Source organism: Capricornis sumatraensis, chromosome 11, assembly GCF_032405125.1.
Source record: "Capricornis sumatraensis isolate serow.1 chromosome 11, serow.2, whole genome shotgun sequence".
Lineage (NCBI taxonomy): Eukaryota > Metazoa > Chordata > Mammalia > Artiodactyla > Bovidae > Capricornis > Capricornis sumatraensis.
Genome location: NC_091079.1, coordinates 79,415,407 through 79,440,783, shown reverse-complemented (window position 1 = coordinate 79,440,783; position 25,377 = coordinate 79,415,407). Strand labels below are relative to the sequence as shown.

The 25,377-nt window shown below is 33.8% G+C and overlaps 1 protein-coding gene across 37 annotated transcripts in view; it reads left to right on the top strand.

The window, feature by feature from the left end:
• Window positions 1–25,377, top strand: part of RIMS2 (regulating synaptic membrane exocytosis 2) — a 592,618-nt gene that overhangs the window by 416,188 nt on the left and 151,053 nt on the right. For 15 of the 37 annotated variants that reach the window (XM_068983609.1, XM_068983608.1, XM_068983611.1 and 12 more), the window contains one exon: window positions 16,276–16,376. The exons of the other annotated variants lie outside the window; for them this stretch is intronic. In XM_068983609.1, coding sequence (XP_068839710.1) covers window positions 16,276–16,376 — 101 coding nt within the window. The remainder of the gene's footprint in view (window positions 1–16,275; window positions 16,377–25,377) is intronic. 37 annotated transcript variants of the gene reach the window in all.

The window sequence follows — 25,377 nt, the reverse complement described above, 5'->3', positions numbered from 1 at the left end:
GTATAGTCAGGTAGGTTAAATTAACAAATTAATCATACTTCAGTTTGTTTTAGGCTTAAAACTTATTTTTAACTTTTTAATACATAATTCTAAATGTATTTTATTTCTGTCTTGAGTTCAGCAGTGTGTTAGAACATGGAAAATTATTAAAGACCTAATACATCCCCTAAACAAGCTGTCAGTATCACAGAGGAGTTAAAAAATGTGGGTAACATGCTATGTTGATGTGCTAAAATGGATGACTCAACAGTATGTTCTACAAAGGTATAAAGTCAAATAAAATTTGATTTGAATAGACGGCCAGACAAAGTTTCATGAAAGAAGTAAACATTTATTCAACACTCATTTATTGAGTACTCGCTGTGTGGTACTGTTCCAGGTGCTGGAAATCACAGGGCACACAAAATAGCCCCTTTCCTTGTGGGCTTTTTCTAGTATGAGTCTAATGAATAAGCGCAACAGTATTATAGGTGCTATAAGAAATATCTACATATAATTTATATGTATATGTAGACTAAAGTGGAATCACAAAGGATAGTGTTATCATTTCCCCCTGAGAAGTGTGGGTATTAGTTCAAGAAAGGCTTCATGGAAGCAATGATCCTTGAGTTGAATACTGAAAGCTAGGAATATGTTGACCTTAATGTGTACAGAATACATCAGGCAGAGGAAACAATATGGCGGAATGGCTTCAGATTTGTTTAGACAAAAGTAGGCCGGGGAGGGTTTCTGAAGTTTGTGTAAGTTATTGAAGCATATAAAGCAAGAGAGGGATGCAATCAGATATTTGCTTCTAGAAAGACTACCTGGAAGCTTGGTAAAAAGTGGACTGGAACTATATAAGCAGAAATACCGTTTATGAGGATATTGCATAAATCAGTTGAGAGATCAAAATTGGCTGAATTAAGGTATCAGTAGAGGCAGTTGATTCATTAGAAGTTATTTAAAGATGTAGAATCTATAAGACTTAGTTATCAATTGGACATTATTGTTGTAAGGAAAAGAAAAAAATAAGAATAATCTTTGGATAGGTGATGGTATAGTTTATGTTATAGGGAATATGAATTGAACAAAAGTTTAGGGTGCAAAATAAAGAGCTCAGTTTGGGGATGGGTTAATTTGAGGTTTCTCTGGAATATTCATCTAATATCTGTGTTTGGATATATGGGTCTGGAGCTCTGGAGAGAAGCCTGAGCTAAATGATTTCAATTATAGTATTCTTAGCATGAAAATGGTTCCTTTTTTGTTTTGTTTATCTGATTATTCTGGAATATTGTTCACTGGTATGTATTTTTTCAAATTTACTCTTCAATTCTTATTATGTTTGCTTGGCATATGTACCATATTTTCAGTGCTATGAGCTTACATTTGACATTTTGTTCTACTTGTGTTGTATCCTAAAGTGGTAGAGAAGTAACATTCATTGTAGGGGAAGTTTGACATAAGTGTTTATGTGTTTACATCTAAATGTACATATAAACTGTTTTTGAAATTTCCCCAAGTTTTCAATTTATTACCAATCATTTTTTAATATATTTTATCCATTTTGTAGGTATTTTCTGTTTTTGGTTACATTCTGTATTTAATGGACATAATATTATTAACAAAAATCTAAGACACAGGCACTCAAGATTGCTCAATCATGGGGAGTTCCCTGGCAGTCCAGTAGTTAAGACTCCGCACTTTAACTGACAAGGGCGCAAGTTCAGTCCCTAGTGGAGGACCTAAGATCATGAAAGCCACATGGCATGGGAAAAAAATTTTTTACAAGATTGATTAGTCATGGGAAAACGTAACTCTAGTTACTACAATGAAATTTTACAGAAAATGCAAATCACTCAGTTCATAATGAGGCACATGATGTCAGCTCTGTTTCAGTACTGTGTTAGATAGCTCAGATGCTATGAGAGACACAGTAACTTAGAGAAATATTTTATATAAGTTTAAGCTTAACATTTTATTAAGCAATATTGCGATTTTTCAGAGAAGGCAATGGCAGCCCACTCCAGTACTCTTGACTGGAAAATCCCATGGGCGGAGGAGCCTGGTAGGCTGCAGTCCATGGGGTCGCTAAGGGTCGGACACAACTAGCGACTTCATTTTCACTTTTTACTTTCCTGCATTGAGGAAGGAAATGGCAACCCACTCCTGTGTTCTTGCCTGGAGAATCCCAGGGATGGGGAAGCCTGGTGGGCTACCGTCTATGGGGTCGCACAGAGTAGGACACGACTGAAGCAACTTAGCAGCAGCAGCATTGTGATTTTTAACCAAAAAGTCTTGAATGAAATATATGTATATGGACATGTACAAAAACATCACAGCATGTATGAATACTACTGATAGAGTATAATACTTAGACTTAGTTCTTTAAAGCCTATAAATATTGAACTATAAGGTAATAGAGTTAGGAAAGTTCCTGGAGCTTGAAACAAAAATACCCAAACATGGGATAAACATGATCTTGAACATTTCTTCCTTGTGTGGGTGGTGTGGAAGAAACTGGAAAGATTATTAGATAGAAGACAAGAGATCTAGTTTTAGTCTTATTCTTGCTAGTAAGCTGTGATTACAGACACATAATTTAATGTCTTTGGGTTTCAGCTGTTTCATATTTTAAATGGGGTGTTAGAATGCATTGTTTTTAAGTTTAGAACTTAATCCTGATTGTAAGATGTTACTGCTAAATTTTCAAAATAGTTTTAATGCACTGTTGATACTATGATATTCAATTTTGCCTAGACCAGTAAATTTTTCTCACTTTAATTCTCTTTCATAAAAATATTGATATTGGGGGAAATAGTGTTCCTTTAAGAAATAGTCTGAGAAGCAGTATTAGAGCAAAGACTGTGGTACTAGACTGCCTGATCAGTTTCACCACTTATTTGATGTGCGATCCTGAGAAAGTTGCTATCAGATACCTCACCTATAAAATGGAGATAATAACATTACTATGTCAAAGTGCTTTCATAATGATGAAATTAGTTCATATATACCATGTAAAGCACCTAAAAACTGTCTGTTACATAGTAAGTACTATATAAATGAAACCATTATTTTATTATTATATAACATATTAAAAAGCACTTTTTATTTTAGATCAACTGTATTGAAGCCCATGCATTTTGATGTGTAGACATTCTTTCTATGATATGATAAAATGATAGCATTAATTCTTTTTGTTATATTCATTGCAGATGTCTTATTACTAGTTTGTGGCTACCACTTTAGGAGCTTGTTGTCATAAAAACTTGCACATCAGGACTGCTATACCAGAAATGAAGTTTATAATTTCTGAGGCAAGAGAGTTGGATTGAAACAGCAAGAACATTGAACCCATATAGGTGTGAATTCTAACCCAAGTCTGTCACTCACTAGAGATGTGACTTTGGGCTGCTTGCTTATACCTCCTATTAAGCAAAATGAACTGCATGTGATTAAGGAGTTAATTATGTTTGATGAAAGCATAAAGAGTTTCTCTCTGGAGGGGAGAATGCTGTCTAAGAATAAAAGCAATGAAAAAATATAAAAAGAGAGATCTGACTAAAATGTGTCAGGTATTAACTTCAAATATCAAAATCAGCATAAACAAATTAAAAGGCAGACAACAAATTGTGAAACATATTTGCTGCAACTCAGTATTAAGAGCCTTAACATCTGAATCACTTTGAAACAAATAGTATCAATTGTAATATAAATTGTATATTCCAAAAAGCTCTAATAGAAAAATGGGCAAAAGACATACACAGAAATTTTACTAAACAGGAAATTCATTGATCAAAAAATATACAAAAATGTTTTATTTCTTTCATAACCACTAGGGAGAGTGTGGTAAAAGAGTGGTAGCATAGTTTAATATAATCTTCCTAAAAAGCAGTTTTTTTTAGTACAAACCAAAAGCCTTAAAATTTTCATAAATTTTGACCTTTGAAAAAAGGCATATATTCAGATAACTTTCTTCCTCTTTGCTTATTTAAAGTTGTATGTTTAATATTTATAAAAATATTGTAATATAAATGGATTGTTATGAGCAGTAAATAGATTTCATATAAAACAGAATAAGTTAGCATGAATATGTTAAGAGATAATTCCCAAGGGAATGTAAATTAGGTTATAGTTTAACTGGAGAGAAGAATGCTACTTGACAGATAATAGTTTCTTTTATCAGTCTGCTTGAAATGTTGAGGGCTGGGGTATGGGAAATGAGAGGAGGGATGAGGAAGGGAACTGATAATGGGAAAGCCAAAGTTTAATGGACAGCAAAATGACAATAAATAGAAATATTGGAGATGGTTAGCATCACCAACTCAATGGACCTGAATTTGAGCACACTCTGGGAGTTGGTGATGGACAGGGAAGCCTGGTGTGCTGCAGTCTAAGGTGTCTCAAAGAGTCAGACACGACTTAACAACTGAACAGCAACAACAATTGGGTTAATCAATTATGTAACACAGCTGACAGGAAGAACCTGGTCATAGGTGTTAAGATCGTGCTGAATGTAAAGGAGGTTGCTAGGCCAATTCAAAGTATAGGAAAGAGAACCAGAAGGAATCTCTAAAAAGAAGATTACAGATTAAAAATTACCATATCACAGTCTAAGGTTGGCTCGTAGGGAAATAGCCTGAAGAAGCATTGCCAAAAAAGAAAATTAGCCAAGAGGAGATGTCGCTAGAAAAGAAAAAGGAGGTGTTTTTAAAGGGAGAACATTGGGCAAAGAAAAAAGAATTAAAAAGACCTGAGAGTGGTGTGAAAGAGCAAGAGAGTCATTTCAGGACTAAATATTTCAGATTATAAGCTTTATAAAACAGACCAATATCAGTCACCTTACAAATTTTCTAATAAAAAAAAAAAGTCCTACCGCAAACTGCTGTGCTAATTGTTGTTCAGTTGCTAAGTCGTGTCCGACTCTTTGAGACAGTGTGAACTGCAGCATCCCAGGCCTCCCTGCCCTTCACCATCTCCCTGAGTTTGCTCAAACTCATGCCCATTGAGTCGGTGATGCCATCCAACCATCTCACCCTCTTTTCACCCCCTTCTCCTCCTGCCTTCAATCTCTGCCAGCATCAGGGTCTTTTCCAGTGAGTCGGCTGTTCACATCAGGTGGCCAAAGTATTGGAGCTTCAGCTTCAGCATCAGTCCTTCCAATGAATATTCAGGGTTGATTTCCTCCAGAATTGACTGGTTCAGTCTCCTAGCTGTACATGATTAAAACACATGTAAAGCTGTTAGCACAATTCCTAGCACGTACCGAGTATTGCTGTCATTGTTAAGAACTTAATTGTGCCAGAACATTAAGTATCAAGTTCTAGAGGACACAATTTTAACTGTTATTTTTAAAAGCATTGTTATATTGCATTTTCTGTGCCTTGATCAAATAAAATTTTAGTCCAAAAACTATTGGAGAAACATTATAAGGGTTAGTCTAAAATTATAAGCTTAGTTTGAAATCTGATCAGTGGTTATCTGGGCTGGCAGGGGGAGGACTGATGACACAGCAACACCAGGGAACTTTTTAGGGTAACAGATACACTCTGTAGCTTGATTGTGGTGAGGCTGCATGACTATATACATGTATCAAATGTCATATACTTTTGTACCTACATAGTGTGAATATTAATTTTTATAAATTATGCCTCCATACATCTGACTTTTTAAATTATTGCAAATACACAAAATTTAAATGAATCTTAATATATTACTCAAATACTACCAAATATATGCTAATCAAAAATTTTACTTTATCTAACACATCTCAAGCAATTAAGAGACAAGTTCCCTCCCAAAAAGGCCATGTTAATGGACAAGGTTGACCTATGACTTCAGAGAGAAGAGATGACTACAGTGGATGTGCTGGGAAACAGAGGAAGGACTAAAGCTTTGTGTCTAATGCAATAATCAGTTAACTAAGAAAGATGAAGTACAAGCAAGGCAGTCAGCAAGTAGAGTCTGGATATTTTAGACATGTATTGATAACTAAAGGGAGAGCAGACATGAGAAGCAACTTTAACTTGTTTTGGACAAACTGTGTTTTAGGTGCTGAAGGTGATTTTAGGTGTATTTAGAAAACATTGAAAATGTGAGCCTTGAGTTACAGGGAAGGTAGGAACTAAAGGGAGGAATACTCATAAGTGACGGTTGAAACTATGGATTTAGACAAAATCACTCAAGTATGAATAAAGAAGAAAGTTATAGTAACACTTTAGGAAATGCATTTATGTCAGTGATGGGCTGAACAAGGTGAGCTAACAAAGTCATCTGAGAAAGAGTGAACAAGAGTATCAGAAAAATGTGGAGCCAAACTGATGGAGAGAATATCAAGAATAGTGTAGTATAGTGTAGTAACACCAAGGGCTGCAGTGAGCCCAGGAGAATGGTGCTGAGGAGTAATCACTGAATTTGGCAAATATGACCTTTGAGGGAACTTTTGAGACCTAAGTTTGACAATATTAGACTTATCTTAACTATAGTATTCAATGAAGTATTTCTTTGAGTAAAGTCATCATGAAATAAGAGGAAACAAGCAGTAACCAAATAATGTTACACTTGACTCAGTATTGGAGACAGTAAGAAACTCTATATTTGGGTAGTCCAACTTGACAGCTCAAATATATAAGGCTCACTTGTACAAGCTCAAATGCTCACATCATATAAAAATCCATTGTTTTTATACTAGATTCGATGAGTCCCATGGTGATGAATAACTGATGCCTAGGAAGTTAATTCCACATATTGCAGATTTTACTCTTGGGAGACCCAGTATAAGAACTAGCTCAGACAAGGGGATTGGGAGGGTTTGGACTTGGCATAGTTGCAAAAGTAGGACTCAGTAATCAGTCACTGTGGTATAAGTTATTTTAATCCATAACTGAGTTTCCCATGCTTTGTAGGTACTATTTTTATTTCTAGTAGATAAACTGAAAAATTCAGGTATAAATCTATTAAATAACTTACTCTTAATCATTTGAATCTGGAATTTAAGCAGAAGCATTCAGATTTGGTGCCAGAGTCCATGCCTTCATTCTCAGGAAATGGGGGCTTTATTGGTGACAAAGTAGAGAATGAAGGGAGGTGGGGTGTGGGATACTGTCCAGAGAACAACATGACAGAACAAGGCTAGAGGTCTAGGAAGAAGAGAGCAGGAAGAGGGTTGAGGAAGGGAAATCTAATGTCAGTGGAGACCAACCAAATCCAGTTTGCAGTTTTATTTAGGATCCTCAGTGCAACTGATATTCCCATGTGTAATTTGAAAAGTTGAATGAAATTCAGTTTAGTCTCTAACATATGTTAATCTCTACTGGTGCCTCTTCATTCTTTCTGAGAGTGATCTCATCTAACTTTAATTTTCTTTCTTCTCAGTACTAAATAGGAATATTTCATAAAATGTCCCTATTCATGAAGGCATTTAAGATACATTTCTTTGAATACTGTGTGACATTACTCTGTATGGTCATTCTTGCACCATTGACCAATAATAATCATTATTAGCACCTTTGGAGAAAGAAATAAAGCTTGATGTCCAAGCATGGGTACTATTTAAAATCTACATATCTAAATATTCAATCAAGGGCACATAGATTTAGGTGTTATTAATTTCCAAACTAATATACATAAGAAAAATTACATAGGTCTCTTTTCCAGCATAGGTCTTATCCCAGTTTTTATATGGTGGATATTTTTATAAGTTTATGATTTTCAAATTAACACAGTATTTCTAAGTATATTTAAATTTCTATATGTTTCTAAGCAAACAAATGTAAAGATGCATTTAAATTTCTTTATTATACTCCTTTCAAGCCTTCTGTGCTATCCTTTGATATACGTGAATGGATGTAGTTGAAGTATATTTTAAGGATATGTTAATTAGGCTCCAGATGTCAGACACAGAGTGGTCTATGCTAATTATGTCATACCAAAACACAGTAAGATGGAGATAAGACATACTCATGGTAATGTTATGACTTTACTACCCTGTGGATTATCTTATCTATAATGTAGATTTTAGCTATAATGAAAAGTCAGAACATTCCAAAGAGCTTAACACGTATAAGGTATACCTTATTAACCTGATGAATATGACTCATGTTTTTATCATTTATCAGTGGTTATTATACTTTTTGTTAAAAGCAATTGTGATGATAATCATTACATTCCTTCTTTGAGAGACTTACATTTTAAAATTTAGTTTATCCTCTAAAATATATCTTGTGTTCTCAAAGATAAAGGAATTGACGAACAAGTTAAAAGTAACTAAGTTATTAGATTACTAACATTTCCCCCTAAACATGTCAGTGTACACTGTAGAAAATGTTACATTTTAGCTAGTCTGAAAGAAGCTTCTAGATTAGATTGCCCTTATGATCTTTTTTTTTTTCTGTACAAAGTTTTTGGTTTAATGAGCTTTTCAATTCTGTCTCTCTTTCCCAGCCTCCCTCCCTCCCCCTCTTTTTGCCTTTCTCCTTCCCTCCTTTATTCTTTCATCTCATTCCTCTCCCTGCTGCTATGCATACACACACACACACACACACACACAAACATTCATTAAAGGAAGTTTTAATGAATGCAATGCCAGGGCAAAGAGAGCAAGAATTTTTAGAACACTTTACATTTTCTACATTGATGAAATAGGTATTACAATATAAAAAAACAAGCACTTAAACATTATTTGACTTCAGAATTAACCAATCAGAGAGTTATATAGCTGAAAGGATCATAAAGACTGTCTGATCCAAAATTATTTATTTTACAGATGGTGAACTTTATCCCTAGAAAGGTGAAATGAAGTGCTGACAGTTATAGGGCTTGAGAAATTAAGACTTGAACCCTAGCCTTGGCTCTTACCTTTTAAACTGGTGCTGTTTTTAAGATTTTCTTGAATCCCATATAACACAAACATACTCGTTACCCTAACTCTGGGTAGTTCCAAGCCTTATCAACACTGTGGTGATTACCTTCACTGAACTCTACATGGTCAAAACCCTGATCTACCCTGATTCGAAGTACATCCTGACTTTACACGTTGAAATATAAAATGGTGCTATAATCCAAGTCCTCTGAATAATAAAATCTCAGTAAGTCTGTTCACTGAATTTAGATGTTGGAAATAGACATACTGTATTTCCTGAGATCACTAGACCACTCCCCATCACGTATGTCCTAAAGTGGTTTGAATATCAGTTTCTTTTGACTACAGTGAAAGGAGTCTTTGAAATTTGTCTATAGCATCTCCTCTGAAGTATCATTTAATGAATATGGTAGACTGTTAATAGACAAGCAGCATACAGATACGCAGAGTAACAGGTAACCTAAATATCTAACACAGATCTTTAAAGTTGAGAACAGAATTCAAGAGACGATAGCCCATAACTATGAACCTCACAGTAGAACAACAGTTGTATAAGTTTCTAGGATTCTTATGTTTCATTTAATTCCACATGTAACTTTTAGGCACTTATGAAGTTCAGTGTTCCTTCATTTCTAGGAGCCAAGATCATTTTATAAGTAAATGCAATATATGCAAAACCAAATCATACTTTCTTTCATTGCAAATGTGTTATTTCCTAGTGACAACAGTAGAGAAATCCTCAAAATTGATTGACTTGGAAATAACTATTTCTTAAAACTCACGTGTCTTAGTTGTATAGTTAAGATTATGTTTGTTTATACTTCAAAATAAAATGCTTCCATTTGCCCCAGTACTAGTACAGAATAATTTGGTACATAATTTATAATTTTTTCACAGTATTTATTTCCAAATCTTTTCTCAGTTTAACTTGTTCCAATATTTAATTCTCTGCATTACATTTATTTTAATAAATAATTTGGCTAATAAAAGTATACTTTTTATGAGGCTCTAGTATAAATGTTTTAATCTAAAAAATGAGAAAATTCATTACAGACAAGTGATTATGAAGAAATCATTTTAAAGTGAACTTAAGTTTTTGTTGCAGTTTCTTAGGTCCTACACTTGAAAAAAACATGGAAAATTTGAGAACATGCCAAATCACTTTTGTATTAATATACATAAAAATTGGAAAGATGTGTACTTTATTACATTTGGAAGTATTTCTTATTTTGTATCACTTTTAATCAGTGCACCCACATACTTTTATTTAACAAGAGTGTATGTCCCTAAGATAAATAATTGATTGCATATTTGCATTTTTAAAATTATTTAATATTTATTTCCAAAAGACTTTATCAAATCATGACAAAATATTTTCAAACTGAATAATTTGTCTTTGTTCACATAAATATTATATTTTGTGTATTTTTAATAATTTTTTTTCTGTATATTGTATGATCATTGTGGATACTTTATAAACTATATATTAACACAAATAAGCCAAAAGCACTTATACTAACTTCTGGTAACCAATGATAACTGATAACTACTCTGATGTGTAAATCTTACATCTTTTTCACTCCATCTCTTTGTCTTTTGTATCAGTTATGTGCCTATATATTTTTATGAGTATATATATTTTTAAAATTACTAGCTATAGTACAATATCTGTCATTTAATATTTTATAATATCTTTAATATAATTTATACAGGTGGATGGATGTACACACTATTCACATAATTTTTTGTGAATGTATAATATTCTATAAACATGCCATAAATGCATGTACTTATTCCCCTATTTTGAACATTTGAAGTTTCTTTTCCCCAGTCTTTAAAATTATCAAATAATAGTGCAATGAAGATGTATGTACATTGATTTGTTTCTTTAAGAAAGATCCTGAGAAGTGAAATTTCAGGTTCAAAAATTTAAGGAGCTTGCTTTTAATATTTATACATAAGGTTCTTTGGAGAACACTCATATAAATGACCATGGATTTTTTTGTCAACAGCTAGTTTATTACTATCAATCTGAAAAGTAGTTTTTCTATTACTAGATTATTGAAAAAGTACTTAAAATATTCAATAAAATTGAAGAGAATACTATCTTTTGGAATTGCACCTCCTTTGAAAATAAAATTATAACATGACAAAATATTACATACTCTTATTTATCTCATGAGTCATTTTAACAATTTCTATTCTTACTCCTCTGACTTTTGAAAAACATCAGTGAGCTGTTTTTATAGTCTGCCTACTGAATCTAGAAAATAAATACGCAAATGGCTGAGCTTTTTCTTGTGTCATTGTTACCTCAGAGTGAGAAAACAGCTGCCCGCGCTGATTATATCTTTTTGTATTGCTCTCAATTTGGTACATGCCTAAATGGTAATTGCAGCATTTAGAGAGTCCATGAATTTGGCCTTTTCCACTTTGTTCATTTGAAATATGTTATTTCTATCACTGTCATCATTGCTGTCTGTAACCTGCTTTTGTTTGGTTGTTCCTCTTCCACACTGTTGGTATTTGAATGGTCTTTGACTTCCATGGGGTTTTCCAGGTGGAGCGAGTGGTAAAGAACCTGCCTGCCCTTCATTTTTTGCTTCCCTTCTTCCTTATTGATTTCATTTATTCCTAACCAGATTTTAATGCCTCATAATAAAATATGAATTGAAAATCGAAAAAAAAAAAGAACCTGCCTGCCAAAGCAGGAGACATAAGAGATGCAGGTTCAATCCTGGGTCAGAAGATCCCCTGGAGGAGGACATGGCAACCCACTCCAGGATTCTTGCCTAGAGAATCCCATGGGCAGAGGAGCTTGGCAGACTATAGTTCATAGGGTCACAAAGAGTCAGGCATCCCTAAAGTGACTTAGTACAGCACAGCACAGACTTCTATGATGTTGTAATCATAGGTTCTCTAATTTATTTTCTTGGCTTTTCTTTCTTTGAGCTTTGCTGTTGGACTTAAAAGAGTTTTCCCTCTTAAGATCCCCAGATTTAAATATGTTATTTAAGAATACATGATGAGTCCCTGAGTCAGCAGCCCTGCAATATTCTGACCACTACTTAGCTTAATTATGAACTGCATTATTGCCAGACTTGTGTCCTTACTTCAGAGAAGTATGATGTGTGAGGCTGCTTTGGGACACCAACAGCTGTGTGTGTGTGTGTGTGTGTGTGTGTGTGCACTTGGAAAAGCAAACTTTAAACTATTGTTTGCACTGCACTACAGAAATCACTGGGCTTCCCTTGTAGCTCAGTCGGTAAAGAATTTGCCTGCAGTGCAGGAGACCTGGGTTCAATCCCTGGGTTGGGAAGATCCCCTGGAGAAGGAAATGGCAACCCACTCCAGTTTCCTTGCCTGGAAAATCTCATGGACAGAGGAGCCTGGTGGGCTGCAGTCCATGGGGTCACAAAGAGTCAGGCACAACTGAGCGACTAACACTTAACTTACAGAAATCACTGAAGAGGTACTGTAAGTGTAGAAACCTAAGCAACCACTGTCTTGCTGCTGGTTAATCTGGTTATATTCAATACATCTCTGATTACAAAATCCACCTATAACTTTAACTTTTTAAACTTAGTTGCCATACCAATATTATAAATATGACTTTTTAAATTTTTGGGCAAATACAATCTTTTTAAGTTAAAAATAACCACAACAATTAGTTTATTCGTTTAAGAATAAGTACGCTTCTTAGATGGCTTATATTATTAAGACATTGAAACAAGAAGTATTTTCTTAGTGTACTTAATAATTTATAACCAAGAATTTGAGACAATTTGAATATTACAGTGTAATATCTTTAATAATTTTTCAGAAATAGAAACATATGCAAACTTTTGTTGAATTGGGTTTGTCCAGGAAGACTGATAGTCTTGTTAACCTTTTAATCTATTTTTGTTATAATTTGAAAATATATTGATATTTGATTTGATATTGAACATTATAATGACTAAATTTTTTAGTGTACTCAAATTACAAAATCATATCGAACCACTAAGATATCTTTTGTAAATAAGCATAGTGTCCTCACGTATAAGAATATGACGCAATGATTACTAGATAAATTTACCTTCTAAACTTATGAACCAGCCTTTCCCAAAATGTATTTTTGAGACTATTTCAGCAAGATATTACTTGATAATAGATGGGAAAGTGAGATATCTGCAATCAAATGATTAGTCATTATTACAGAATATTCAGGACCTTGTATATGCAAATTTTAGGGTAGATTTGAAGGAGAGAAAGGAAATGGAGAAAAATCTGCCTTACCACTTTAATTTACTTTTAATGTACTTTGGAGAGTACAGCCTTGGACATTAGAGTTAAAATTGAGAAATTACATATTCTATTCCCTAACCGGATGGTAAGCAACTCTTCTACTTGCATGTGTGCTAAGTCCTTCAGTCATGTCTGACTCTTTGCAGCCCCATGGACTGTAGCCAGCCAGGTTCCTCTGTATGTGGGATTCTCCAGGCAAAAATACTGGAGTGGGTTGCCATGCCCTCTCTAGGGGATCTTCCCAACCCAGAGATCAAACCAGTGTCTCTTATGTCTCCTGCACTGGCAAATGGATTCTTTACCACTAGCACCAGCTGAGAATTCCTTTACTTGCATAGATTCCTTCATATGGTTTTTCATTTATGGGAAAAAGAAAAAATACTGAGTTTGATTGAAAAAAAATACTGGTATTAAAAATATGATTTCTGGATTATTTTCCATAGTGATAATGAACAACAACAAAAAATTATCTTGTTGATGAAGAATCCCTTACAGTAGTTCTCTTTATTCAGGATATTTTCTTCTCTAAGGATATTATTATCTGTGGAGTGTTTTCTTTAAGAAAATAGCTTGATAAAAATGTAGAAAAGAAGTGGACGACTTCAAATACTATTGGAGAGAGGCACTGTTTTTCTTACAGATTAGGTTCCTGGGAGAATTTTAAGTTAAAAGTATATCTACCCAAGTTTGTTTACTGTATATTCACTAAGATGGTCCCTTGAGATTTCATTGGTTAAGACTCTTAACAAAGTAAAAATAAACAAATTATGTAAATAAATAAATACCAGAGCCTAGCCAGAAAAGAAGGAATAAAAGGAAAGAGACTCCAACGAATTTTTCCAATTTAAGGACTATACAGATGATGATTGGAAAGATTTGTTTGAGATTAGAATTTAGTTGATGTATTTAAATGTTTGTATTACTCTCTCTATTTGCATCTTTGTTTTCTTTTAGCAAAAACAGATTAATATCCTTCTTAGATTCCCTCAGTGATCTGTTAAATGTATATGATATTCCATAAACCTGATTCTACAAAAATCTTCAAACCATTACTAAGGAAAAAAGCTCCTCATCGCAAAATTACCAAAATGCTTCAATGCAGGGTTCAGCAAGCTGTGGCCATGGACCAAATTCAGCCCACTGCCTATTTTGTAAATAAAGTTTTATTGGAATACACACATATATTTTGTGTATATAAAATATATATGTTGACTAAATCTGCATTCATATTACAGTGTCAGAGGTGCAGCAGAGACCGCGTGGTCTGCAAAGTCTAAGATGTTTACTGTTGCGCTCTTTACAGAAAAAGCTTCCCAACACCTGTCAGTATATACCCCATAATTATCCAGTAAGAAGGAAGAATTTAATGTAGTGTCATAGGAGGTTGATGTCCAGAAAATAGTCTTGATATTAGAAAATGCATATATGTATATGTGTATATATATATGTGTGTGTGTATATATATTTATATATATGTGTATAAAATGTGTTTAAGCCTTGTCTATTGTTGCTATTTATAGTTAAAATACTATTTTGCCACTGTAATGTCAAAAAACTTCAAAGAACCTTCCCAAATACTTACTTTAGCTAGTATTTTTTTAGCACACAATTTCTGAAGCTTGGATGGCTTTTTCATTCCCTTGACTTTGGAGAAATAAACATATTTATCTGAGACTATCTCTTGAGGTACAAACAATTTCAATATTGTATTTTAGTAAATAATAGACATTTATACCTGACCATATTTAACACATATCATGGAAGCACTCACTTCATTTTGTGTATCATTCAATTTATATTAATATATTTTTATTCCCCATTTTATAATTTGGCACAGAATAACTCAGATCATTATTGAAATTTGACTCAAACTGATTAGATGATTTCAGTTTGCACTTTTACTTAAAGGTCATGTGATCTAAACTCTGTACATTCTTTTAGTCAAGATTTTCTTAATCCTTTTTGAAACATTTTCTTCCCTTTGTATGTTAGTTTAGTTATCAATTTTTACTTAAAAATTTTGCTTGCAATTATCAAATATACAGTGAGGTTTTTTCCAGGATGAGTATTAAAATGCCTATTTTTGAATAGTCACAATATGGTCCATATGTCTTTACTACAGTTTTAAAGTTATGATCTTAAGCAAGGAGTACGTGTGTGTGTGTTTACATTCTTACCTAGACTCAGTGTTTGTGAATTTACCTGGCAACATTGTATTGGAGAAAACCACTTGAGCCTACTAAACTATGATTATTTTTCCCAGTTTGTAGATTTGTAGCATACAATTGAGCTTTTATTTTCCATTATGCATATTAATGAGAAATGTTTTTTCATTTCTCATGTTTGCTTTTTCATATTTGCTAAGATTTGTTCATTGAATTTAGTTCTTATTCTAACCAGAGTTTTAAAGAACCCTTTTGATATCTATAATTGATGTGTTTTGAGGAAGCACCTTTTACAGACAGCATTAGTCTCATCTTGTAATAAGCTTACCGTCTCAATTTTTCTCCTCACATTCTTTTTTCCCCTGAAATGATTTCAGTAATACTTTGTGCCTTTACTGGCATGGTTTGTTTTCAAGAGTATTACTCCAAGTGCCTCTTTCTTCATTCTAGTTCTAGAAAATCCCTGTTCAAACGATCTTGTTAGCTACATTCACGTAGATGCTAGAACAACCCGCTTTGATACATGGGCTGATTTTTTGATAACTTAAAATGCAATTGTACAATCATGTTTGAAACCATTAGACTTGCAACCTCTTTACAGTAAATAATTTCAATCTTGATGCATTAATTACAGACCAAAAATCTTATAAAATTACTGTTGTCATGTTTATGTGCTGTCAAATATATTCTCCTGGACATACATTTACCAGAAAGTATTATCTCTAATGAAGATATGTTCTCTTCTGTTTAAAACCTTTTACACTTTATTCAGATTTAATTATTTTACATATTTAATAATCCTGCTTTTATTCACCAAATTGCATACTTAAATAAATCTTAGAAATAATATGACATTTAATTTGTACTACTACCTTGAGTGAAAGTGGTATATCAGCCTACCTTTTTTTTTTTGGTACATCCTGTAAGTAGGGCTAAGAAATAAGAACTGAACATTAATTTTATGGGTTTTTTTCTACTCGATAGGTGCTATGGATATAGAGGAGAGAAATCGCCAAATGAAAATTAACAAATACAAACAGGTAGCCGGATCAGATCCCAGACTGGAACAAGATTACCATGCAAAGGCAAGACATTTTTCTTTTTAAAAGTTGTGAAGTAATCAATCATATGAAACCGTTAGATTCTCAAACTGCTGAAGGCAGATTAGTCAGAAACGAACATATAGTGCAATGGCCCCATGATATTATTAAATGCTAAAATTTATAATGTGTTTGTATACCAACTTTTAGGTAAAGATTTGCCTTAATTTTTGAAAAAAATCAGTGTATAATATAGGAGGTTAAGGAAATGAAACGCTTAAATGATCTGAAGAACAAATCTTTTAGAAATTTTCATTTTATAAAATCTAAAAAGGCGCTAACACCCTCTAAAATGTATAGGAAGAACTTCTATTTTCATCTTACGTTTTTCCTATAGAGTTTTTTATTTATAGTATTTTAATTTGATCTGATTTTTGATAAGTTTTTGAAACAAAATACATACTCATGAGATGTTGTAAGGAATTCAACAAGTTTTTTAGTGAGAATCTTTTTGAACCACTTTTTGGTAATAAATTGAGGTATGAAGTCTTCCAATATAGGAAAAAAGTATTCTTTTTATTGTTCGTGCTCTTCATTGCCTTTATATTTTCAAAACATTTTTAGGTTTATCATATTATTCATTCCCAAAGTCATGAAAAGACTTTGCTCTAATGTACCTATTTAAGGTTTAACAGAAAGATAAAACTAGCAAAGCTTATTCATAATATTTAGTTATTATGTACTCTCATAATTACAGTCATGTAATATTTGTGGCCTATTTATCTGTGTACTAGAAAAAAGCAGTTTGGATTTTTCTATACTTGGGTCTATTTTATCCTCACCTTCTGAAACTTCAGTTTCTCTCAATTATACCCCATTCTTCAATAAAAATAAGGTTTATTAAGTAAAGCATAACTGACTATGCTGGATATGTGTATATGGTAGGCAGTATACATTTTTAGTTCCTCTGATATATGACCTAGAGGAGACAGATATTCTTACATCAGCGTCATGTTCCAAACCAGCAATCTCTTTTCCAAATTACATGAATATTGACCGATGTGGTGAATACAAGATTGTTCATCACAGCATTCTGTTGTCCTGGAAATGGCACGGGCCTAAAGCCAAGAGAAAGGTAAATTTAAGACCAACAAAAAACAGCCTTGCCTTTGCTTTGCAGGCCCTAAACTTCTGAAAATTTTCCTCTTAGATGAAAGTATGAATAACTTCAAATAGGTTCAGTGAATTTCATAGAAAATAGATTTGTAACGATACAACATTGCAGATATATCTCTAACCTTTTGAGCTTGATATCGGACCTGATTGCTATGCCTTTCCAGGTACTTTTAAAAATATATCTGTCAAGGGCTAAATTGGAGGAGGCAATGGCAACCCACTCCAGTACTGTTGCCTGGAAAATCCCATGGGCAGAGGAGCCTGGTAGGCTGCAGTCAGGGTCGTGAAGAGTTGGACATGACTGAGCGACTTCATATTCACTTTTCACTTTCATGCATTGGAGAAGGAAATGGCAACCCACTCCAGTGTTCTTGCCTGGAGAATCCCAGGGACGGGGGAGCCTGGTGGGCTGCCGTCTATGGGGCCGCACAGAGTCGGACACGACTGAAGTGACTTAGCAGCAGCAACAGCAGCAGGGCTAAATAGGCATAATCTTTTGTGGCATCTGCTATGCCAAATCTCTCATTTATTCATTTTGTATAATCTAAAAATCAAGGCATGAAATCCTGATAAAATAGGATATTAAAACTTCCATAAACATAGTCTAACACATTTGTTTCATGTTTGTTTATACCCCACTGTACTTCATGAAGGAATTAGGTGATTTTTAAAATACATATAATATTATTGTCAATGAAGAAATGAGTATCAAGGGAAAATGAAGTCAAGACACAAGGTAATACCAGAAGTAAAGCTTGTGAACAAAATGCATAGTGTGAGATCCTTTGTTCCTACATGTGGGACTTATATTCTGACTGTGAGCTTCCTTACAAGAGAAACTGGATCACTCATATGATTTACATTGTTCATACAATAAAAATAAGTTCCTGAGAAGCAATGCCAGTGATTCTTGTTATGGATACCTGACAAATTTATTACAAGAGAATGAACCAAAGGAATACTATAAGTGTGGCTCAAATTTTATTTTTAGAAAAACAAGTTTTGATTACATTCCATTTCATAAATTAAAGCTTGAGACCTCAAAAGTTTTATAACTTTGACACCAATTATTTTAGGTTAGAGAAGATTTAAGTCTTGGCAAAGGACTAATTATGCTAAGCAACATAATTTCCTATGTATTTGCTAAGGCAGTGGTTTTCAAACTGTAATTCTAGACAGTAGCATCAACGTCACTTCAGAATTTTTGGAAATGCAGTTATCTGGCCTGCTCTAGAACTGCTGCTGCTGCTGCTGCTGCTGCTGCTGCTGCTAAGTTGCTTCAGTCGTGTCCGACTCTGTGCAACCCCATAGATGGCTTAAACAAAACTCTAGGAGTGAGGTTCTTGTGTTTTAGCAAACCTGCCAAATGATTCTGATGTGGACTATAGTTTGAGCATCACTGCTCTAAGACAGGCTGCTTATAGAATTTACTTCTAGGTAACTGAGTTGACTTCCTTTTTAAGGGTTTTATTCAGAAGAAAATGATGAATGATGTCACTTGAAAATGGAGCCTTCCTTTGAGAATAAGTGATCTGATCTTTACAAGCCCTCTCCTAGTTTCTAACAATTTCTACCTATTGAATGCCAAATACTTAGAAATCTGTTTTCAAATGCTGGAGTTATGCTCTCAGCCTAACCAAAAAGGCAATCAAATCGTTAAGATTTTAAAAGAATCCAAAACACAACTCTATTTTGTTCCACTCTGAATTTCCTGATGTGGAACTGTCTTTGCTGGATCGTCTGTCTGCCTATCATCCCTACTTTGGACTACCTCCCTCATGGATGAAAGAGAAAATTGTGGAGGATTCTTTTTCCAGTCAAGTGCATCTATAGACTTAGTTATTATTCATTTCCATACTAACAATTCTTTATATTAAAATTTTCAACAGCATCCCTCTCTTTTTAACTAGGGATATTTACCCTATATTACCATTCTTTTCTTCCTTGTTTGATTAGCAAGTACCAGCTAAATATTTGCTATTGACCTATGTGCTTCAATATATCGGGATTCCCTGATAGCTCAGCTGGTAACGAATCCACCTGCAATGCAGGAGACCCTAGTTCAATTCCTAGGTTGGGAAGATCCACCGGAGAAAGGATAGGCTACCCACTCCAGTATTCTTTTCAATATATTAACTCATTCTTGAAAAAACATATAATAAGGATGAGAACTAAGCCATAGATAGAAAGATTAAGTAATCTACACCAATTCACATTAAATCATGGAAAGTATTATTTGTAGCTAAACTTCCTTTTCAATTTTGAGATAACAGATTAAGTTTAAAAGCCGTGGAGCATGTGCTGTACCTCTGAGCTATAGTCCTGAAATTCTAGTGAAGCTATGAAGAAATTTTGATGGGATATAATTGTTAATGAAGTTTTTTTAAAAAACTATATATTTCATGTTTTAAATGGCATTGCCTTCCTGAATTTCTCAAGTGTTCTGCACTGATAGTTGTAAACAAGTATTACTAATTTATAAAATATCTCCTTAGTAATTCACTTTGAGAGTACCTGTAGAACAGTGCCTTTAAAGTTACTGTCTTTCCAAGTATATTTTAAATATATTAGGAAATTTGTAAGTAGACATCCTATATTTAATAAGAGCTAATTAATTAATTAAATATTTAATCAAATCCAGATGCAGACATGATTCCTATTTAATCAGTGGATGAATTCTCAGGGCTTTCCCCCTCAAAACAGAATTTAACTATGCAGCCAGCCTGTGCACCCTTTCATGCCTGTTACATTCTCTTTATCCTAGCTTAAATGTGATTCACCTGTTCCACTCTCAAAAAAATTTAAGGATCAACTTAAAACCAATATTCTCTGCTCCCCATTGGTTTAGAAGAATGTGATTTATTAGATTTAACAATGTGAGTTATACTTCAGCATAAGCCAACTACCTTTCCATGAGTAATATGGCTACAATAATTAGCAATAATTGATAAACAGTGTATATATATATATATGAAAATTGATATGGAGAATTTTGTAATATTTAAGTATATGATGTTTGCTTTTTAAATTAGCCATATTTAGTGTTTTTAAATGAACTCAGAGGATTGTTTTTTAAAGCGTAGTCCATAAGATTTCAACAGGGAAACTATAGTTTATTGATACTGTGTTTATTTGGAAATCAAAGTTTATTTTCCTGTAGAAAACAATGCTCTCTTTTGGTGCTAATGTTCCCACGAAATTATCACAAAAGTATCTTATCCCTATTTTAGCACCTAAAATTTTCGGTTTTCATGTTTATCTCTCTAAAATTAAGTAATATAGTCAATAAATTTCCCAGAATTTTTCAGATGCAAACCAGAAGTTCATATTAATCCATTTAGTGTTCTGGGATCAGGGTACAATGGAGCAAAAGGAAGGAAAAGATTTTTTATCCTTCTTTGTATGTACCCAATGGGGCACTTGGCACCTCTTCTCCCAGGCTTCTTGTCTTTTAAAGATACTTCCACTAATTTTAGCTCTTCCCCGGTGGCTCCATCGATAAAGAGTCTGCCTGCAGCGTGGGAGACCTGGGTTCAATCCCTGGGTCAGAAAGGTCCCCTGGAGAAGGGAATGGCTATCCACTCCAGTATTCTTGCCTAGAGAATTCCATGGACGGAGGAGCCTTGTGGGCTACAGTCCATGGAGTCACAAAGAGTAGGACACAACTGAGTGACTAACACTTTCACTTTCACTGGTTTCAAAGAGGCGTATTAGGAAGAAAGCACGCCCACTAAAGTAATTTAAATTACAATATGAACTACATAGCACAGAGACAGTTTCTTTAAGAAAAAGAAAAGCTCTATAAATACAAATAAACCTCACAAGATGAAGTTGTAGGCGGTATCAATATAAAAAATTCAGACAGTTCAAGGCAAAATGTTTTTGGCAAATAAATTGTCATTGTTAACTAAGCTGTTTCCTTTATTAGACCTTATTCTCTTCTCATGGGGTCGCAAAGAGTCGGACACGACTGAGCGACTTCACCTTCACCTTCCATTCTCTTCTCAACACTGAAAATACACATTCAAGGCCAGCCTTAAATGTTTTAATTTGACTTTCAACACACAAACAGTTGGGACTCCCAAAGAGGGGAGATGGGTAGGAGCTGGTAAGGAGAGGCATCTATGTGATTCTTGTATGTTTGTTGTTTGTGAGTCAGGAGTACTTCAAGACTCTAATATCAAAATGAGGTCAGTGTCCAAGATGAGATCCCAGCCTGGAGTTAAGCAAACTCCGCCTGAGTGACTTTGGGTAGTTTAACCTCCTCTTCTCAGTTTCTTTATTAAATAGGCTTTGAGATATATTTCTTATCTATTTTATATGTTGATGATTAGGAGGAAATAAGATAGTGTATATATATGGTCTAGCTTTTAGTAAACTGCTTAATAAATGGTAAAGATATTTGTTATATTATTTTATAATAACAACAAATGTTTCATAGACACCAGAAGTGAATATGATAACGTCAAAAAGGAAGTGGTAAAGAAGTAATTGAACTAATGAAAAGGATTTTAGTGTAACTCATATCACTGAATGTTCCCTTTATTCTCAAATAGATTAAAGCAGCAGAGATCCCACCAAAAAATAAAATTTAAGGAGAAATAATTTATGAATCTTCAAAGGATATATAGATAAAAAGAGCACAGAACATATGATGAGAAATTACAGACTGAATTACTGAAATTCAGAAATGATGTTATCAAGGTTGACTTTGTATGAGCCTGACTGGTTCTCAGAAAGTTGATTAATGGGTGAAATATGGCTATAGGTATTTTAAAAGAAATACTCTGTAACAGCATTGACATAAATGGATCTGAAAACTGAAAAACCAAATTTATAAAAAGTCAATTTTAAAATGGAGATTAGGTAGCCTTATACAAATCCCTGAGATGATATATGAAAATACATTTATTTATTGAAGGTGAAGAAATGAAAGATATAATTTTATAGCAGCAATTAAAATAAAATGATAAGGAAATTATCTTTATGGATAAACAGAAAAGTTGAGTTTCTGGTAGCACACAACACCGCCAACAATAGCATAATTGGTCTGGGCTGGGTGCCCACTGGAGCGCTGATTCTTAAGCTACCCAGAGAACCTGATATTTGCATGAAACAGACAGCATTGTACCAGCATTAGATGGAATCGTCCGATACATAGAGCAAGAGAGTTCTAATTAAGAGTGATTTTAGTAACCCAATCTCTACTCTGTGAGGTCCTCAAGGAATAGGTTAAGGTGTCTTACAGGAAGAAATGAAGTATCCTTTCTTGGAATAAGCTGTACAACCGTTTTATAAACGGAAGTAGGATTCACATTAAAAAAAAAAAAAACTGCTAAGCTTAGTCTAGCCAGATGTCCAGCAAAATGGTTTCATTTTTAAAAAAATCAGAATTAAGATCACCTACTTAAAGTTTCCATCCCAAACAAAGTCAAGAAATCTTATCACTTACTGATGAAGATGTCAGGGAGAATGCCAGTGGCTGCACCTGGATTTCTTCACTAAAACATAGCATTTCTCTAAAAGTCTATTCTACTTTGTCAATTTTCTCTAGTTGTGCTCATTTCTCCATAACCTTGCAATAAGTTAGCTTCATACTCTTTAGCAAAATTAGCACAGAGTGCTAATAATAATACCTACCTCAAAGGATTCTTTTCAAGATTAAATCTGTATGTATAACTCTTAAGCCTTTCCCTTCTCCAAGGGATCTTCCCAACCCAGGGATCAACCTAGGTCTCCTGTATTAGAGGCAGATTCTTTACCAGCTGAATCCCCCACAAGGGAAGCCCTAAGGAAAAAGGAAATGTTAGCTATAGTATGATGATGGTGGGATGATGATGGTGATGGTGATGGGGAAGAAAGAGAAAAAAAGAAATCATTTTCAACAGATACCTTGCTCTTACCAGGTCTATATTTGTTGCCATCAACAATATCCTAGATATAGATTAGTATATCTTTAAAATAATCCTGAAAAATATGGGAGTGGAAAGGAAGGAAAAGTGTAAAAATTAATGATAATCTAAAGAGCATAAAAAGTGATTTGGGTTCTCTCATTCAGGTTAGTTAACTTTTGATCTGCCTCAGATTATTATTCTTGTCATGTCTACTCCTGAGCCAGCTGGAATGTACTTAACTTTAAAAATAGAGAGATAAAATTACATTTATACATAATTTGATTCTGTATATATGTCTATGCATACACACACATCCTTAAAGCTCTGAGCCAAAGGAAAATTTCTCTCCTCCATATTTTAACTGATGGAAATAACAACTATTTATTTCTTCCTCATCTCACAGGTACCAATATACCTCACTTTATGTAACAGACCTCCAGTTAAAAACTTAATAGTAGAATTTTAGAAATTTTATATTTTTATCTGTGAATAATCTTTGGATGTAAAAGTTTCTAACTTTAAGTTTCTTTTTTCTTTACATCTTATGTTAATTTGCTAGGGCTGCCATAACAAAATGTCATAGACTAGGTTGTTTAAACAACAGAAATTAATTTTCCCACAGTCTGGAGACTAGAAGTCCAAGATTAAGGTATTGGCAGGTTTGATTTCTTTCAAGATATTTCTCTTTGGCTTGGGGATGGCCACCCTCTTGCCATGTCCTCATAGGGTCATCCCTCTGTTGTGTCTATGTTCCAGTCATATTGGATTAAGGCCTACCAGTGTGACCTCATTTTACCTTAATCACTTCTTTAAAGGCTTTATCTCCAAAACAGTCACATTCTGAGATACTAGAAGTTAGCACTACAACATATGAATTTTGAGGATATGCAGTTTAGTTACAATATATCTCTACAAAGTAGTTAATAATATTTAGTTTATTACCTTAATGCATTATGAAAGCATATTTTATTGTACTGTAAATATGGGTTTTTAGGCAACAAACTATAGCTATTTTGTTTCAGACTTTTTGATTTCTTAAAATTGTGTTCACTGTTCTCTGTTTTTCCAACTACCTTCTCACATCCTAGGATATGAAATATTCGTGTTTGCCAGTTCATTTTAAAAAGTATTTTCCTTAGTTATAAGACCACATTTAAATTTTAGATGTCTTCTGAGGCAGACATTTAAATATGTGTCCTCTTTCTTTGCATTTTATTTGTGAGTTGCTAGCCCCTACTGTATAATCACATGTCAGGCCAGGAAAACCACATGTCAGTTCAGGAAATATAAAATAGATTTTTTTTTAATTATCAAGAAGTCATTTGAGATGAGTAGAACCAACTTAAGTGTTAAAGAACACTACAGAATTACAGAAGGAACTGTAATTTATTTCTCCCTTTTTAAGTAAATATAGAAAGAATTTTAAATAAATTGCATCTGGCTACTTGCTGGTAAAAGGGTCAACCTGTGGACAATAGCTGCTGTTGCCAAGAGCATAATTTCTTTCAGTATATTTCCAAAGAACACAAGAGGGAAACATTTTTCTTTTACCTTCAGCAAAAATAGCAATTTATGCATTCACCTTTGCTTTCATAAGACGTCCAGGGTTGCTTGCTTGCTAACAGCTAGGACACCCTACAGGGGATAAAGGGATGAAAGATACAGGTCACCAAGGGGTGAGAGATCTGGCTTTATAGAATCAAGGAGAATAAGGGAAATAAAGAAAAAAGGAAAGGTGATAAATAGGGCAAAAACATTCTTTCCAACTCAAATTTCACATAATTTAAAAGGGTTAAGTATAGTCATATAGAAATTATAAGTAAAAGAATACTCAAAACAACAGAGATATGAAAACATATAAACCTTATGAACCAACCGTGGCACTTATCACTTCCTAAAATACATATATCCTGTCTTATATGGTGCTTTTTTCCATACCTTTTTATTAAACTATACACTTCTTGAGAATGGATATA